The 18,828-nt window shown below is 37.8% G+C and overlaps 1 protein-coding gene across 4 annotated transcripts in view; it reads right to left on the bottom strand.

Annotated features, from left to right (window-relative positions):
• Positions 1–738: 738 nt before the first annotated feature.
• The window catches only part of Arhgef28 (Rho guanine nucleotide exchange factor 28), a 293,756-nt gene continuing 275,666 nt past the window's right edge, over positions 739–18,828 (bottom strand). For all 4 annotated transcript variants that reach the window (XM_048800140.1, XM_048800139.1, XM_015497796.2 and 1 more), the window contains one exon: positions 739–1,896. In XM_048800140.1, the coding sequence (XP_048656097.1) occupies positions 1,733–1,896 (164 nt within the window). In that variant the 3' untranslated portion in view covers positions 739–1,732. The remainder of the gene's footprint in view (positions 1,897–18,828) is intronic.

Here is an 18,828-nt window from a genome sequence, read left to right on the forward strand (position 1 = left end):
TCAAAAGATATAGGGAATGAAATTCACTGGTTCAAGAAAGAAAATGGAGTTTTCATCTTTTTCTAGATGTCCTTAGGAATGCAGGAAGTGTCTTATAATTTAGCAGTTTAGATGGGGCACAGTGGCACACACCTGTAATCTCAGTGACTCAATGGGGCTGCAGCAGGAGGATTTCAAGTTCAAAGACAGCCTCAGCAACCTGGTGAGGCCCTCAGCAACTTAGTTAGACCCTGTCTCAAAAAGAAAAAGAAAAAGTGGGGGTGCTGAGGATGTAGCTCAGGGGTAAAATGCCCCTGGGTTTAATTCATAGAACTAAGGGGGAAAAAATGGGGAATTTAGCTTGGAGATGGAGTGATTGACTAGAATTTTAATAAGCTATGGCCATTCTCAGTAAAGCACAGCCACTGAACTTTTTAATAGACAAAATGTAACAAAAATGGTCAGAAGCAATGTGTCAGAATATTCCCCAGAAAAGCTTCTCTAAAAAACTTAAAGATTTGACTTCTGAAGTAAAAACATGATCTAGATATACAACTAATAACTTTAAGTAGGAAAAACAAAATCAGGACCTGAGTGAATTCTTCTTCCCTTTCCATCACATCTTCCTGGAAATGTTATAATTCTGATGAATTTAATAGTTTTGATTTATTTTCACTATTCATAAGGAGAGATTTATATGTGTGTGAAATGTGTGCTTTACTACGGTCTTGTAATGAATATTAAAATTACAGAGTGAAATATGGAGATAAAAGACATTTATTGACACTGACCAAAACATATACAAATATTTCTGAAGAACAAAATAAAAATATTTCCTGGTTATTTTCTCACAGAGACCCATAGTACTCAGAAAGCAAGATGTCCCAGTTGTCCTCTATGGAAAAGACTATCTGGCAGCACATCTCATCAAGAGTGAGTCATTTCTGTCTTTAAAGAACTGAAGAGAAGTGTCCCTTCCAGAGAGTAGTAGTCATTGGTGCTCCAAGTGCCCCAGGGACAGGCTAGCTGATAGATGAAAGGGTTTTACTATTTGTATCAAAATGTCCAGGCATAGGTGTCTGAGCTGGGCTGCAAGATGCTGCTGAACTGTGGCTTGAAACCCTATCAGTATCAGGACCAATAAAATATGTCACAGAGCATGTGGCTTAGGTCCTAGGCACGTTCAGACTATGTCCCTGGCACAGTGGTCACCGAGTCAGAACAGGTGTGACACATTGGTTGAATGGTAATAAAGACAGATCTCCACCTTTGATGTTCCAAAAAGAAATGAACACATACAAGCTAGCTGAGACAAAGCCCTTCCCATAGACTCTCCTGCCTTCATGGGCACTGAGGCCAGTCTTAATAAGCCACTGCTGTGACAGTGAAAGTTTACTCCTTATGAACATTACTTTTTAAATCCGAGTTGCTTTATCCTGATCTTAAAGGACATTTCAAAAATCCGGATGATTGTGCAAAAAATGCGATGTGGAATTTTAAAGTCAAAACAATTTTAATATACTCTGCTTATTCAAGTTAGTTTCTCCTCCAGAAAGTTGAAAGTAGGTGTGATAAGTTAAAGATTATACAAACAGAACTGTTTTCAATAACTTAATTATTAGACTCATGCAAAAAAAATCAACTTGCATGAAATGGTAAATATTCATAAAGCAATATGGGCACAATCATACACACAAGTCAGAAGTGCCAGTGGTTTTGTCTGTTGCTTGTTTGAAAAAATAATGACACACAATTAGAGGTAAAAAATATTTTCTTCAGCTCCATTTCCAACTTCCCCATCTTGTCTGGCCATTGTCTGTTGATTTAAGTTTGCTTCTGCTATAAATGTCTGTGGCTGATGGTAGTGTGGATTTGTGTCCTGTGGGGTTGGGGACTCAGTTCGGGAGGTGTCCAGATCTGAAACAGACAGATAGCACAGGTTACAGGACAGCCAGCTTGGGACACAAAGCACATGAAACTAGATCTCAAAGATTAGGAAGCGCCACACCCAGGCAAGTCAGCCACAGAGAGAAAGGCGGAACCCGGGCAGAAAGGAACATAACAGATATCTAATGATTTTGTCTGTATCATTAAGAGATATTGTATTGTGTGCAGAAATATCTCCGTGGCTACAAATCACCTTTACAAAATCCACCGTCATGGGAAACGAAGAGGTTACTATTCACAGCTGTTAAGTCATGGCTACCTCTGAGAAGAGGTCACCCACCCCGACTTTATTAACGGGTCCAGGACTTGAAAACACAAATATAGTCCAGTGACATGTAGTAAACCATATTTGTATCCACAAAGCACCTTTCCTCAGAATACCTCAAAGATAAGGAATGACCTCAATATTCAAATCACAAAGTACATGGGACTTCACTGGTATGGGCATGGTGTGGGGAGAAAGAAGTCGAGGAACAAGGGAGACCCTCAGGCCTTACCATTGCTCAGATCTGTTAACACTACACAGAATCCATAGCAAGAGTAGACAGATTCTTGAAGAAAATCAAGCCAATATCAACTATGGCTGGGATTGAACACCCTCCCCCCTTTCTGGTTACCTAGCAACAGCAGGGCACTGCCCCTGCCCCTTTCTGAAGGTAAAACCCTTTAATAGTGTGGTTTAAAGGGAAGATGATTGACTTGAAGGAAGACACTTGCTGCAAATCATTTTCACTGCCCTTCTTCTATTAACCATCCTCCCTGAGGCACAGCCATATGGCAATATTACAAATAACCAGCTTCTGTTGGAACCAAAAGTAGAGTAGGCATGGAAATCCAGGTGGGCAGGGAGGGTGAACTACCCTGAGGCCCCTTAACCAGAGGCCATTCTAACTCTTGCCACATCTTATTCAAAGCATCTATTATCTGGATGGAATCATACCTGTTAGCATTCTAGTGACAAAAAAATGCTCGTGATTTTTACCCTCCTGACACAGATCTTTGTTTGCTAGTAAAGGAGTCCACAAGGCTTAGCAGAAATTAACAGCAGACCTGTCCCCACAAGGGTCTATCTTAGGGGAGGTGGTGGCCTTTGCTATCCATCATTTCTTTGATTACCGAATTTCCAATAGGAGGCTGAGCCAATGGAGTCGGGCCAACCAGGGCCACAGGAAGTAGACACAGAACCCCCCAGAAGCAGTGCCAAAAGCTGAACTGCGCCCTGAAGGAGAGGAAAGGAAAGGAGGGAGGGAGGCTGCCCTTCACAGCATGCTCAAAGGCTTAGGCCAGCCCTGGCCCTGACTCGACACTGACCTTTTACATACCCACAGGCACAAAGAAAAAAAATCCACCTAAATGAGGTGACTTGATTCTCCTGCCCCTGATACCAAATCTTTACCTCAAATGCCAATAACTCAATAACAACAGGTAAAACAACTACAGAGGAGGTTTCTAACTGCCACCATTTATCCAGGACCCTCTCTGACTGCAGAAGCTGTCCTCAGGCTAAACTCTAAGCAGGACATCATGCAGTTAGCTCTCCATTCAGAGGACCATGACCTGTGAAGACACTTGCTTAGCAGTTCCAGAGTCTCAGGGTTCTCATTTCTCAGTGTGCCAGAAATGGCTTGTGCATCTTTTCTGAGTTAAGAGAACCTGGATGTTTAATACTTGCCCTCCCCAAAGTTCTACATTTTTGAACAGTCACTTACCAAAAAGGAAAAAAGAGAAAAAAATAAAAAAGCAAAAGACATCATGAGCCTCTCAAAATTGACAACAGTTATTACAGAACTAGGAACCTTGTCCACTTAATCAGGCAAACACAAATATCCCCAACAGATTTCACTATCAGAGCATATCAATCTAGAATGATCCCCATCATTTTTACCCATTGGCAGACAGAGTATGCCTGTCGGTGGCCATGACACACATTCACACGCTCCATTTTTTTCTCCAGCCATTGAATGAAGCCATTCTAAATATAAAGTCCCAGTTAAACTGCTCATGTTAATACCATACAACTTCAAAGGAAGAAAAAAACTCAAAACTTCTATGTAGCAGAGTGAGCAGACACCCAAGCTGTTCCAGTCACAGCCTTCTCTTCAAAAGAGAATTCAGCCAGGGACAAGAAATATTACATTGAGAAGGAAAAATCATCTGTTGAACAAGGATCTGGGAGGTGACTGCTGACAAGTGTGACAATGCCAGGCACACGGGAAGCCCTTAATCCATGTAAATTTCCTTCCTCTGGAGGTGAAACATGTAGCAAAAGGTCCCGAACACTGATGGGCCTGAGAACCTAGGAAGTCCCTTTAATGGCCTCAAGAGACTTGTCCAAAGAACAAGCCAGGGAACCAAATGCATAATAGAAAGTTAAATTAAATTGCAGGCTTGAACTTAGGAAGATAGAGGACCAAGAAGGAATGGTGGGGTGGGGAAACTGTGTGTGTGTGTGTGTGTGTGTGTGTGTGTGTGTGTGTGAATGCAGAGAGTTAATCAGAATGCTTTCAAATTAGAACAAAAGTATAGTAGAAAACATTTCTAACAAGAACTTGTTGAGCCTGACGGTAAAATGGCCCATGTTGTAATTTCAGATATATTGCTGGATGTTGTTGTGGTTGTGCGTCACCTGGACAGGAACTCAATTTCCTTCTCTGTGTCCCTTCTTGGTTTCTACCTGAACTATGCAGGCAAGGTCAGACAGTCTGTCTTTGAAATTGGAAACCGTTCCATGATTTCTGGCTTTATTACTCCATTTCAACCCTGAAAGAACTCCAGCACAGCAATAGTGTGCTTCTCAGGGCCAGCCACCTTTTTCTACACGTTTTACCCTAGAGAGTCCTCTCATCACATAGAACCCCAAGCTGAAAGAAACATTTGTGAAAATTAAACATTGCTGATCCCAAAAGCAGGATTCTTGGGGCGTAAAATTAATCATCCAATTCCATTTATGATCAAAATGCCTGTTAATAGGAGATAAAAATAGAATGGTTTATTTTTAATTAACAGAGAAGTATTAATTCAATCATAATTTTGGTCCACTAAAAATTGAATACTATTATAATGAAACAAAACTTCAGACTGCAAAGAACCAACACTGTCTCTCTTGACATAACAGAACTAATTTGATCCTAACCATATCTCTGGAAATGAAACAGAATGAGTATTATTAAGTTTAAAATAAGGACAAATAGACTAACGCACATAAAAAAACCCCCAAACCTGGCTATAGCAAGTGGAAAAGTAAAATCTTGTTTCAGGGATTTTTCTGCTTCATAGTGAGGGTTCTGTTCACAGACTAAAATTTCATCCTCCACAAGAAATTTCCACCCTCATATTTATGAGGACCACTGTGGGGTCTAAGTTAGTCTCCTGATGCAGTTTTTTAAATTACAGCTATTTACATTCTATTTGGCATGGCTGTTTTCTCTTGGGGATACATGGAGCAAAAAAATACCCAAGCTGCCAAGGGACATGCATGCGTAGAGGACTGATAATCAGGGACAATTCCCTAAGTCTCCTGATCTTTATCCCCTAGTGAAAGCCTGTTTGTTGACATTTGTATTTATCATCTTCAGACTTTGCTCACTCAGTATTGGAAATTCTAAGTAACAGGGAAGAGAGTCAGTCACCCTCCCATCAGCTCATCATTATTATTCTTTTGAGCCAACTCGATAATTGGCTGCTTTTAAAGACCAGTCTAAGCCTCCATGTGTGAAATACAATTGTGTGTCATATTTAGAATGGATAAAATTACCCCTAAACTATGAAGCAAATGAGATCTCCCAAATGACAAGGTGGAATAAAAAAACCTGGACAAGTCACATCCCCTCTGAACATCAGCTCATGAAGGATTGAACTGAAATCATCACGAAGGCCACTCAAACTTGTCACATAGCATGTGAATTTTTACATGTGTGCTTTGGCACATTGATTTATCAAGTAACAAACTGAAGTTAAAAAAAAATGTGTTTTCCTACCTTTTTCACTCAGGAAGTGCAATCAAATTCATTACCTGAAGCTGTACTTAAAATAATGTTTTTATGGTAGCAGTCAGACATTTTTCCACCCCTCTATCTTTGGTTTTTCCAACATATTTGAGGAAAGCCCACACACAATCCTCAAAAGATAGAATTTGGAAGGCCAACTAATGAGTTGAAAATAACATCCACACTTAAAATCTACACTGGATCTCTCCTCTTGCTAAACCTCAGAGCAACTTTCATAAAGAACAAGTTTGTGAAAGCAGGAAAGGATCATCTATAATGTAAAAACATTAAATTAATGTAGTCTTGGCCTTCTTCTGAACAGAAACACATGTAAAATCATGATCATTTTCATTTTTAAATGAAAATTTTATTTAAACTCAAAATCACTGTGTAATTTTCATCATAAACATCAACTGCCAAAGTCTGAATTTAGCCCAACAGTGTACCCAATGGCCAAGAACCCAGAAGTCCAGCATTAGAGCATGTTTAGTCTACTGTCAAAATCACTGATGACGCACCATTCAAGCCCCTCACGTCTCATCCCATTCCATCCTTTTCAACGGGGGTCACAGAACAGAACCTCATTCCTTCCCAGCCTTGGCTCTGCCCTTGTTTATTTTAATCAAGTGCTCTAACTTGTACTTCTCATGACTATATTCCTCATGCACATTCCTAAAATCAAAATTCACACTTTCCTAGAATAACTGTACCTCAAATACCCATGATTTTATTGTTAATGTTCCAACTCTACAAAATAAGTTGTATTCCCTATTTAGTGATTGATTCATGCTTACACTCTGAAACATTGAAAAATCATTTCCTGATGGCATTACTGGCAATCACTGTTTTTTCTCAGGAGCATTAATGAACAATATTTTCCATCTAGTGGAAAACTTTTATTGTAGAGAGCTTGAGGTATCTTCAGAGCAAAGGAAAATTGGTCTCTGTCCCTAATTTTGTTCAACTCAATTTTCCATAGACAGCCACAAACAGGATGTGAGCCTCTAGCATGAAAACCAATCTGGACTTGATATCTGAAGCAAAAAAATCTAAATTAGCTTTATGATTTCCCTTTCTATTCCTCGTGTACCAATATTACACCTGAAATAAAAATCACTGAAATGTGCTTTGGAGCGTGCATGTGTGTGTGTGTGTGTGTGTGTGTGTGGTATGTGCACATACAAATTTGTCAATAAAGCAAATTGTGTTATAATTTTTTTAAGTTGTGATTGTGACAGTTGGACTTTATTTCCTTCATAATTAACATATTTGGAATATTCTATATTGGTTATATAAGTAAAGCTGAAAAGAAACAAAGAAACTGAAGCAATCAATACAATGAAGATGAAATTTTATTAACAAAAAACAGTGAAATACATGAATCTGCCACCTGAACTTTGATGGCTCTCACATTCATGTTTCTCTCAGTGATTGCCAGTAAAAAGGTGCCATCATTAAGTCACTATGACCTCAAAATCAGCAAGTCCCAGGGGAACATTTTTCACCTTATCCTTGAAGCACATTTCAAAGTGTTTTTCTAAGCAGGATACCAATAAGCATTCATAATAAAAGAAAACAGTGATCAAATAAGTTGGTGAAACTCCAGATAAGTCAAGCTTCTTATTTGACAAATTGTTCAGAACTTGAATAGGTTCATGTATATTATAATCCCTCAGAGGAAGAAAACAGATACTATGAGGCATACTCCCCACTCAGGAAGCCTTTTCTCAATAGTGTACCTTATAGTATTGTGTCCATATAACATCCTTTGGAGACCAGGTCATAGAGAACTATAAGTCCATTACAGACTAAGAGAAAAAAAAGTAAATAATTGATGCTAGAATAAATTAGGGGTGAAAAGTGGAAATAGGTGAAGTTTTCCAAATTTACAAGCTCATAACCCTGTACATAATGTCTATAGGAGACCAGGGCAATAATCATCAATGGCTCTTGAAACTATTAAGACAGAAGCTGATGGGAAACTTTATAACAGATCAGGCTGACAACATCTGAACCCATGGATCAATCTTAACATCTTAAAGAGAGGAACAGACATTGTGTGTCACATGATAGGATGCAATAGGAAATATACAATACCATCCATGGAGATATTTTCATGTCAGAAAAATAAAGCTTGCATTGCATCCAATCTCTGTTCCCAACTACCAGTTTATAGGAACTAAGGAGCAGAAGAATCCGTTAAATGAAACCGTGGGAATGCAACCAGAAAAGTCCAGAGTATGGGAATATTTTTAGAAAAAAAACAAACAGCCTGGTCTTTTCAACAAATGAACAATGTGGTCTTTTCTGCACATAAATTATAAGATTAAAGAAAAGAGAACATTAGAAGAGTCTTAAGAGAGACGGCAACCAAATACAATGTATGAAATTATTTGGATCCTAATTTAAAGAAGCTAAGGGGAAAAGGCATTTATGAAACTATCAAAGACAAGTACTGACAGCATGATTTAAGTAGCAATTATCAATATCATTTTAGATATGGTAACAATATTGTGGAGATGTTTAAAAAGCAAGTCATAACTTTTAGAGAAAAATACTGAAGTATTTTTGGGTGAAATTAAAGGATGCCCTGGATTCATTTAAAGATAACTCAGTATGAAAGATATGGAAAAGGACATCCATCCAAGACTGGCTGCAAGTTGGTGATTGTTAAGTTCAGTGTAGGTAGATGGGATTCATTAAATTATTCTGCTTTTGTATGTTTGAAATTTTCCATGATAACATTTTAAAATCAATAGCCTTCCATACATTTGGACTATAATATTATAAAGGCTTCTCTGCTATTCCAACAGTGTAGCTTCTATATATCTGATATAAATGGGACACTGTGGTGATAAATGAGAGGCTTCTTTCTGATGCTGAACATGTTTGTATCAACTTTAAGGCAACTGTATGACAAGTCATTGGCAAGGGTGTCTATAGGCTTCTATCTATTTAGAAAGATACACAAATAGTGGATAAAATGAATATGGTTCATTTGAGTTTATAGCTACGATAAAAATGATATTGATTCAGGTATAGTCCTTGCTATTGCCTAGAAAATACCATAATACCTTCTAGGTGATTCTGAAAATAACTTATTTTATATCCTGGGTGTATTTTCCCTTAGCAATAAATTGAGAAAGTTGTTTTGGAATTTTGGCCTTTTCAGTTTGAATTCATTTAAAATTTAAAAGTAACATTTAAGACAGGTGCAGTGGTGCACCCCTGTAATCCCAGTGGCTTGGGAGGCTGAGGCAGGAGGATCACAGGTTCAAAGTCAGCCTCAGCAACTAAGTGAGACTGCAAGCAACCTAGTGAGACTCTGTCTCAAAATAAAAAATAAAAAGAGTTGGGAATGTGGTTCAGTGGTTAAATGCCCCTGGGTTCAATTGCTGGTACCAATAAATAAATAAATAAATAAATAAATAAATAAATAAAGTAACATTTAAGAAATAAAATAGTACAGCTAGTTCCAACAATATATATTGTCAAATAAATGAATGAGTTGTGAATATTTGGCTCAAAAATTCTATCTACTGTGGTTAGACTCATAGGAAATCATTAACTTTGAATTTTTATGCTTAGAAAAGACCTTAAAATCTCATTTTGTTTGATCCTTGTTCTTTTAGCAGAATCAACCTAAAGATGTAACAAAGCTAGAATTGCATAACCAGGCTTCTCCCAAATGAGATGCTACTATTATTGGATCTTGGGTAACCATAGAGTGAACTTTCCTGTCCTTATTTGTCTACTGAGGCATGTGAACTAGGTGGCAGACCTCAAATCTCCCACAACACTGGATGACGTTCACAGCAGAGCACACAACCACATATTTGCTCAAATTATTGGGGGTCCCACACATAAAATAGGCCACAAATTATTAGTAATTCCTGAGCTACCAAGTACATCAGGATGTGAGTTAGTGAGAACTGCTCCTGTAAAGGCAAACCTGAATTTTCTCCAACTTAAAATGATACATGTGAAATGTCAGTAGTTTACAAACTTAAGCAGTTTTTCCATTATTTCTAATGTATTATTCAGGCTACTTTTCAAAACTGATCAAAACAGATGAAGGTTTATATATTTTGAACTGAAAAACTTCTTAGATTTCTCAGAACACTAAGGTGGTTTATGTTTTCATCATTTTCTCCTGTAAAGTCTCAATATTTACATTTATTTTTTAAGGTACTTCAAGGTGATCTATAAATATCCAGGCATGCGGAAAACCTTTAAAATGACCAAAAAAAAATGCATTTAGTACTTGTTAAATTCCAGGCATTGTTCTACATGCACACATCTCTTGTACAAATGGTAAGCATACTATGGAACGTGGCAGAGGAAGCCTAAAATAAACACAGAGACAAATCCAACTGGAAAAGTCCAGAACACAACTCAGGAATGTGGAAAGGAAAAGAAAATTTCCCAAAATCATAATTATTAATCTTCAAAGAAATATTTAAGAGAATTTTCAGCAACAAAATAAGATTCTGTAAAACACTGACCCCTAAGAAACAAGGAAAATATCTTAGAAATTAAAATTATGGTAGTGATTTTTTTAAATTCACAGAACAGCAGGATGTTCAAGAGAAAATAAAGGGCTGGGGTTGTGACTCAGGAGGTAGAGTGTTTGCCTATCACGTGTGAGGTTGAGGTCCTAGGTTTGATTCTCAGCACCACATATAAATGAATAAAATAAAGGCCCATTGACAACTAATAAAAAAAATGTTAAAAGAAAAAATATTTTAAAAAGGAGAAAATAGAATCTCCCACGAAACAGGACAAAAATGTGAGTAAATGTAAATAGAAGGAAAACAGAAAAATCAGAGGATTCAAGAGATCCAACTTCCAACCAGATCAGTTCCAGGAAGGCACAACTGAAAAGAAGGAATTATTTCTTTGAAAGAAAATGAAAAGAAAAAGACTATTTCTCAGAACTTGAAGGAATATGCCTCCAAGTTGAAAGAGCCTAATGAATAACTGGTAAAAATAATTTTAATAAAAGATCACATAAAGGCTTGTTATAAAATTCAGATAATAGGAATAAAAAAGATAGGACAGAAAAGCTCCCAGGGTGAAAATAGGTCACCAACAAAAGATCAGGAATCAGAACAGAATTAGACTTCTCAGCACAACCCTTGAAAGCAGAAGAAGCAAACCCTTTAAAACTTTGGAAAGATAAAAAAAAAATTCTAAAAAAATAGATGTAAAGGAGTATCATAGTAGCAAAAAAAATGATTAAATGAGATTTTAAAAGGCATTTCAAGTAATCCAGAAAAAAATTTACTTTCACATCATCTCTTCTCATGAAAAATCCTGGAGATATACTTTATACATACATACAACCCAATAAAGTGATGTCCCAGGAAGGAGGAAGCCTGGGATGGAGAGCAAGAGGATTCAACATGAGAGAGCCAAGAAGTGGCAGGTGACAAGGACAGAACAGAAGTGGGGAGCAAGTTCATATTGGAACAGAAGTGCAGAGGATACTAAAAGCAAAATTTGCATAAACAGACATTGGGGAAAAGATAGTCTCTTTAACAAATAATTCTAGAAGAACTAGAAATCCATATTAGTAGATTAAAATTGAACCCCCATCTCTCACCCTGCACAAAACTTTGATCAAAGTGGATCAAAGACCTAGGCATTAGGGCTAGACCAGAAACCCTGTGCCTACTAGAAGAAAAAGTAGGCCCAACTCTTCATCATATAGGCTCAGGAACACACTTCCTCAATAGGACTCCTAAAGCACAAGAAGTAAAATCAAGAATCAATAAATGGGATGGCATCAAACTAAAAAGCTTCTTCACAGCAAAGGAAACAATCAAGAATATGAACAGAAAGCCTAAAGAATCGGAGAAAATCTTTACCACCTGTACCTCAGATAGATCACTAACCTCCAGAATATACAAAGAACTCAAAAAACTTAACACACACACACAAAACAATAACAACAATAACTAAACCCACAAATAACCCAATCAATAAATGGGCAAAGGAACTAAACAGGCACTTCACTGAAAAGAAATACAAATGTCAAAAAATATGTGAAAAAAATATTCAACATCTTTAGCAATTGGAGAAATGCAAATTAAAACTACACTAAGATTCTATCTCACTCCAGTCAGAATGGCAATTATCAAGAATATAAGTAACAATAAATGTTGGTGAGGATATGGGAAAAAAGGTTCACTCATAAATTGCTGATAGGACTGCAAATTGGTTCAACCACTCTGGAAAGCAGTATGTAGATTCCTTAGAAAACTTGGAATGGAACCACCATTTGCCCCAGTTATCCCACTCATTGGCTTATAACCAAAGGACTTAAAATCAGCATACTACAGTGACATAGCCACATCAATGTTTATAGAAGCTCAATTCACAATAGCTAAGCTATGGAATGAGCCCAGGTGCTCTTCAACAGATGAATGGATCAAGAAAATGTGGTATATATACACAATGGAGTATTACTTATCTTTAAAGAAGAATGAAATTATGGCATTTGCTGGTAAATTGATGGAGCTGTAGAATATCCTGCTAAGTGAAATAAGCCAATCCCCCAAAACCAAAGGTCAAATGTTCTCTCTGATATGTGAATACTAACCCATAACAAGGGAGGATACGGAGGGGAAGCATAGGAGTTCATTGGATTAGACAAAGGAGAATGAAGGGAAGGGAGGGGAGATGGGAATAGGAAAGACAGTAGAATTAATCGAACATAACTTTCCTTATACTAATTTATGAATACTTGACCAGTGAGTGTGACTCCATGTCATGTTCAACCCACAAGAATGGAATCAAAACTGTAATGGGTTGCACCCCATGTGTTTATAATATGTCAAAATACCTATAATTTTAAAAAATTCAAAAAAACCACAAAATTTCCAGAAAAGAAAATAAAGCTGACAGATATTAGATGTATTGTGTGTAAAATAATATTGGTAAATTATCGAGAGAGATACAGGGGATTTGGAGGAAAATGGAGAGAAGTAGAAACAAAGTATGCCAATGAATAATAAGGCAAATGGTTAAGTCTCAGAATACAGAAACAGCACTCCAAGGGTTTATTGCACTTGTGGTTGATTCTTCTCCATCTTGAAGGAGCCCACTGTGGAAGTAAGTGGTGCACAACTGTAATCTCAGCAGCTCTGGTGGGTGCTGAGGCAGGAAGATTGTGAGTTCAAAGCCAGCCTCAACAACACAGTGAGGCCCTAAGCAACTCAGTGAGACATTCTCTCCAAATAAAATACAAAAAGGGATGGGGATGTGGCTCAGTGGTTAAGCACCCCTGGGCTCTATCCTGGTACACATCCTCCCGCCCCCCCACTCCCCAAAAGGAAAGAATAAAAAGTTCACTTCTCTCAAATGTCCCTTTCCAATTTTAAAGTGTGCAGATATAATTATAAATACTATTTCAAAAATTCAAAAAGATTTTCTCTGTATAACTCAGAGTGGGCAGTTTAGGGATTTCAAAATCTACTATGACTTAGGGAAAAAGAAAAAAAAATGTATATAAACAGAGAATTTGCAGAAGAGGAGCCTAAAAAGCCAATACTGAAACTATGAAATGGAACTACATCTCATTACTAATCAGAAAAGAATCAATGGAAATAATGAGTTACCATTTCATACCCATTATATTGGCAAAAGAATTAGAAACTCAACAATGATAAGTGTTGAGGCAAATATGGAGAAGCCGGAACACTCACACATTGCTGGGGATAGTAACAGTGTGCGATAACTTTAGAAATCAGCCACACCTGGCAAAGCTGTAGGTATCCTATCCTTACCATTTGTAGGTAAACTCCTATCCCTGTGCTCTGGAGACACACACTGAAATGTGATGCAGCATAGTCTGTAATAGGAAAACCCTGGAAACCTCCTACTTGCTCATCACTAGGGTAATAAACAGGCTTATTCATAAATTGGAATAAAAGGTAGCAATTTTATGAACATTTTGTGCTACATGTATAAGTGAAAAAGCAAGTTGCAAATATACACATAAATAATATGATTGCATAAATATTAAAAACAAAAAAAACATGATATATTGGTGATGGGGCTGCAATAGCATAAAATATACTGTGGGCTGATACATACCAGTTTTAGGATATTGGTTAACTCTGAATAGGGGGGAAAAAAAGGACAAGATAATGGGAGGGTCCTTAGCCATATCAGTAATATATTATTTCTTAAAAAGAAAAAGATATTGGAAGCAAATGTGGCAAAATGTAAACAGTTGTTAAATATATGATGAATACATATTTTCTATAATTTTTGAATTTTTTCATAATTAAACTTTTTTATTACTAGATACATTAAACTACAAAGAAAAAAAATATAATATGTGGCCTTTATTGGGGTCTGGAGTCCAAAAAAAAAAAAAAACTGGAAAGATACACACAGGTGACATTGATGAAACAATTGGAAATTTAAACATACGACTATATTTTGACATTATGGAATTATTGTTAATTTTTTTCCTAGGTGTGACAATGGTTTTACAATGAATGCCTTATCTTTGGGCGATATCTATTGAAATGTTTTTATGGGTGAATTAGTATTTATAGATGATTTTTAGAATTTACTTCAAAATAATATACAGGATGTAGGGAGTGGGAATTTAGATGAAACACAACTTGCCATTATTTTTTTAAATGGATACAATACCTTTATTTTACTTATTATTATTATTTTTACTGTGGTGCTGAGGATCGAACCCAGAGCTCACATGTGCTAGGTGAGCACTCTACCACTGAGCTACAATCCCAGTCCTGTGGCCATTAGTTTTTAAAGGGGTGATGGGTAGGAGAGTGATTGCTTGAGTCCTCTATTAATTTTGTATATATTTTAAATTGTCCATAACATATTCAGTTAGACAAGAAATATCCATTTTTAAATAATGGAAACAAATTAAAATATTCAGATCTTGGAGTCCTGGTGAAGAAGCAAGGACACCCTCTTAGATGGTATGCTGAATTAAATGACAGGGAGCCACAGGACAGGGTAGTACTGTCATGGCATGAAATTCCTTTTAAGGATACAGAGATCATGGACTACTAAGGATCCCAGCAAAAGAGCCTCTGGCTTTCTGGAAACTGCTGCCAGCATGACCCTCCCCATTCAGGAAGAATCACGCCTCTCCTTTTGCTGTGAGAAGAATCCAATTCATTTCTCTGCCAGCTGAATAAGGCAGGAAGTCAACATAGGAATTTCAATGCTGCATTTACTTCTCGCTGGTTCAGTAGAGGGGAAAACAGCTGTTAAAATTCTTACACATGCAAGAAGCCGTGCTTTCCTTTAAACCAGAAAGCAGCAAGCATTTAAATCAAACATACCCAAGCTAATTAGTTCTACCTGCTTCTTAATAATTATGTTATTACTAGACTTAAAAAAAATTGGCCTCCAATTTTTTGTTTTAACAGACTACCCATGAGTGTTTTTTTTTTTCTTCATCCACTGTAAAATTATGAGATCTAAAGAACTTACAGGCCTATTCTGTTTTGAGACATTGGTATTTACAGTTCTTGATGCAACACGAATCTTCTTCTAAATGAGAAACATTAATTTTGTAATTCTCATTTGGTTGAAATAACATTTGCTAAGAAACCAAATTCTGAAATATCTTTTCCAATTACAGCCTTGAGTTTCTGCTGCTCAAAAATAATTACAACTTAAAAGTACAACATAATATATTGAAGATATGTTTTGTTCAATGAAGACTTCACACCCTTGGACGTTCTTTTTAAATTTATGCTATCAGAGGAAAGATGACATTTCTGGAAATTAAACATTTTTAGGAATTGTACAATTAGAAAAGTAGACAGTTTATAGAAAAGAGGTAAATTTAGAATTTTAAACGACTGAAACCACAATCAAAAGAGAACATATGTACTGTTCTATTCCTTGGGGCAATCTCTCCCTAAAGGAAGTGATTTTAAATTGTCTTGTAAATACAAATGTCATATGGAGTTCCTCTAGCCATTAGTATTTGTGCTTCTTGACATGTGACCGATGACAAACATCGGAGTCTAAAGAAAGCTAGCTAATTTCTCTTTAACCCATTTTGTCCCACACTCCCAGATGTGAAACACTATAAAAACTTAAATTGTGCAATGAATAAACCACTTATGGCAACTTTGAAATAATTATTATGTTTGCAGAATTGGAAACTTGGGGCTTAATGGGTCCATCATCTGGCAGGGGATATAAATCCCCTATTTGTTCTCTAGATGCCTTATTTTAATCGGAGCTTGTTTTTCTATAAACAACTCTTCTCAAGAAGAAGCCCAACCTTACCATACAATGTTACTTTTCTCTAGTGGAAAATCATGAGCAGGATCCAAGACCAAAGATCATGTAGAGTGGCCTCAGTTACTCCCTTGGTGACCAACAGCCCTTGCTCCTCCAGACTGCTGAGGCCACTAAGCATGTGATCTGCCTATTACCTTGCAGAGTGGTAAGTTCGGTAGGTAAGATATTCTGCTAAACGGCTATTGAAATTGGACATGACTTCCAAAACCCTCCAGAAAAGGAGAGCTTCCAGATATGGTGGCCAAACAGGTTTCAGAGAGGAGAAAGCATCTGAACTATATCTTGAAGGCTCCCCAGGATGTCCACAGGAGGAGGTGGCCTGTGGGAGGGCTTACACCACCATTGCAAAGGAGATGTCATCATGGAAAGAGAATTGTCAAGTTTGGTTGAATTCGGGTTTGTGTTGGTGAACCAAGTCGGGGAGGACCTGGAATGAGAATGTTATAGATCTTAAATTTAGGAGGCTTTTTAAAGCGTGGCTGCTGCTAGTAATCAGGATATTTCTATGGCCCTGTGTCAACTGCATCCTTGGCTACCCAGCACACCCTGCCAAACTGAAACGAGAAAGCCTGACCCAAGAGCAGGTTGAGAAGGGAGCAGTGTTCCCTGTTTTCTGCCTGCCGATAATGAACCCACATTTAGCCAGGAAAATTCCTTCCCCTTGAATGGACAAAGCATTTAGGCTTTGTCAGAGTATTTCAGAATTAAAACTGGTTTGAGCTTCTTACCCATTCATTCTTCAACACACTCTGAGAGTCCAGCGTGTGCCCTGCACTGGGCTGGGCTCCAGGGAAACTAAGTTGAAAGAGATGTGCTCCCGTACCACCCAGGATTCAGTCAGTACAGTCACTTTGAAATCTGTTCCACAGCTTCTTAAGAGTTAAACAGGTACCTATTCTAGCAATAATTCTACTCCTGGGTATTTATCCAAGAGAAATGAAAACATAATTCAGAAAAATCCATGTAGGAGAATGTTCTTTGCAGTTTTATTCATAATAGCAAAAGCCAAAAACCAACCCAGGTGTCCATCAACACAAGGGGTAAGCAACAGTGGCATATTCCTCATTGGAAGAGTATCCAGTAATAAATACAAGGAAACCAGCCCAGGAGTCAAGCCACGGCACGGATGCATCTCAAAAACAACATGCGAGTGAACAAAGCTGACACAAAAAGGTATGTGGGGTCTGATTCCATTTTAGGATAAACAAAATTAGCCTGTGGTGATGGAAAGCAGAGGATAGGTTGCTGCTGGAGTTGGAGGCTGATGGGAAAGGAGTATAAGGGGTGCAGACATGTTCTGTGCCTTGATGTTCTTTCTTCCCAACTGATTGGACAACAGACTTAACAGCTGAGCATTTCAGCCTCTGTAAATTACACCTTGATACATGAAGTAAGCTGTAGAAAACACTGCAGAGTCCAGAGGAGACACAAGTGAGAAAACAGTGCAGAAGGTAATAAAAGTATCTCCTGGTTCCACAGGGCCACACGGGAGAGGTTCCTGGCCCTGTGTGAGAGGATCTGGAGAGAAAATGACCCAGAGCTATTGCTGAAATAGGACTAAGAGGTGACAAGGTCAGGAATAAAGGGCAGAGGACAGGATATTCTGAGGAAAAATTCAGAGAAAACAGATGAACAAAAGGTATAAGGGCCTGGTCTTACATACACTGAAAGAATATCCCACAGCAGGACCTCAGGGTAAGAAGGAGGGAAGAGAACAAAATGAGGCTGAGAGACTGGAGGCCAGAGTCTGCCTCCAGGCCCATGATTCATCAGGGATGACCAACCTCCAGCACAAGGAGAGTTTGAATAAGTTCCCCAAAGTGGACCCGGCAAAGCCCTAAAAGGAGTAGACACCAACCCTGTCCACAGGCCCCCATGCTGGCCTAGGGGCTAAACAAAGCTCTATCTGAAATCTGTTGTGTTGAATTTGGGTTTCAAAATACAACCATGTGATAAATCATGCTGGGATATGTCACTTGGATTTCAACTTGTTCCCAAGGGAGAAAAAATGTTCTTGAAGGGTGTGCCCCATGCAATGAGTTGATTTCAACATCCATTGACATCAGTGTTTTCCACAGTGTGTTTCAAAAAACAGTAGGTCCTGTAAGAGGCTGGGACGAGGAGGAGGATGCTGTGGTTAAAAAGGTTTGGGAAATGCTACTTTTGAAGAGTCTCAGAGCATATGATCATAATAAAAGCATGGAAGAAGGCCTACAGTCCTCAAAACAGCATTTCCCAGTCTTATTTGATCATGAGAACTTTTTAAGTCATGTAAGAATTAAAAACAACCAGTTGAATTGTGGAACATTTGGGAGGATGTGATGACTTAGATAATATGCAAATGAGGCACAAGAAGTCTTTCTGGTCACACGAGCAACCACATTGGAAAGAGTCTAGTGGCTCAAGTGACCAAACGCACTACCTAATAACTACTCCTCTCTTACCCAAAGATATAATAGTATCAGTAATGACAATAAATGTTTATTAAGGGATCACACAATTTTAAGAATTGTCTATGTATCCCCTCATGATCTTCACACTACCTGCAAAGTAGACACCATCAGAAATTCAGCTTTAAAGATGAGGACATTAAGATACATCA

This window comes from Marmota marmota, unplaced genomic scaffold (assembly GCF_001458135.2).
Source record: "Marmota marmota marmota unplaced genomic scaffold, marMar, whole genome shotgun sequence".
NCBI lineage: Eukaryota > Metazoa > Chordata > Mammalia > Rodentia > Sciuridae > Marmota > Marmota marmota.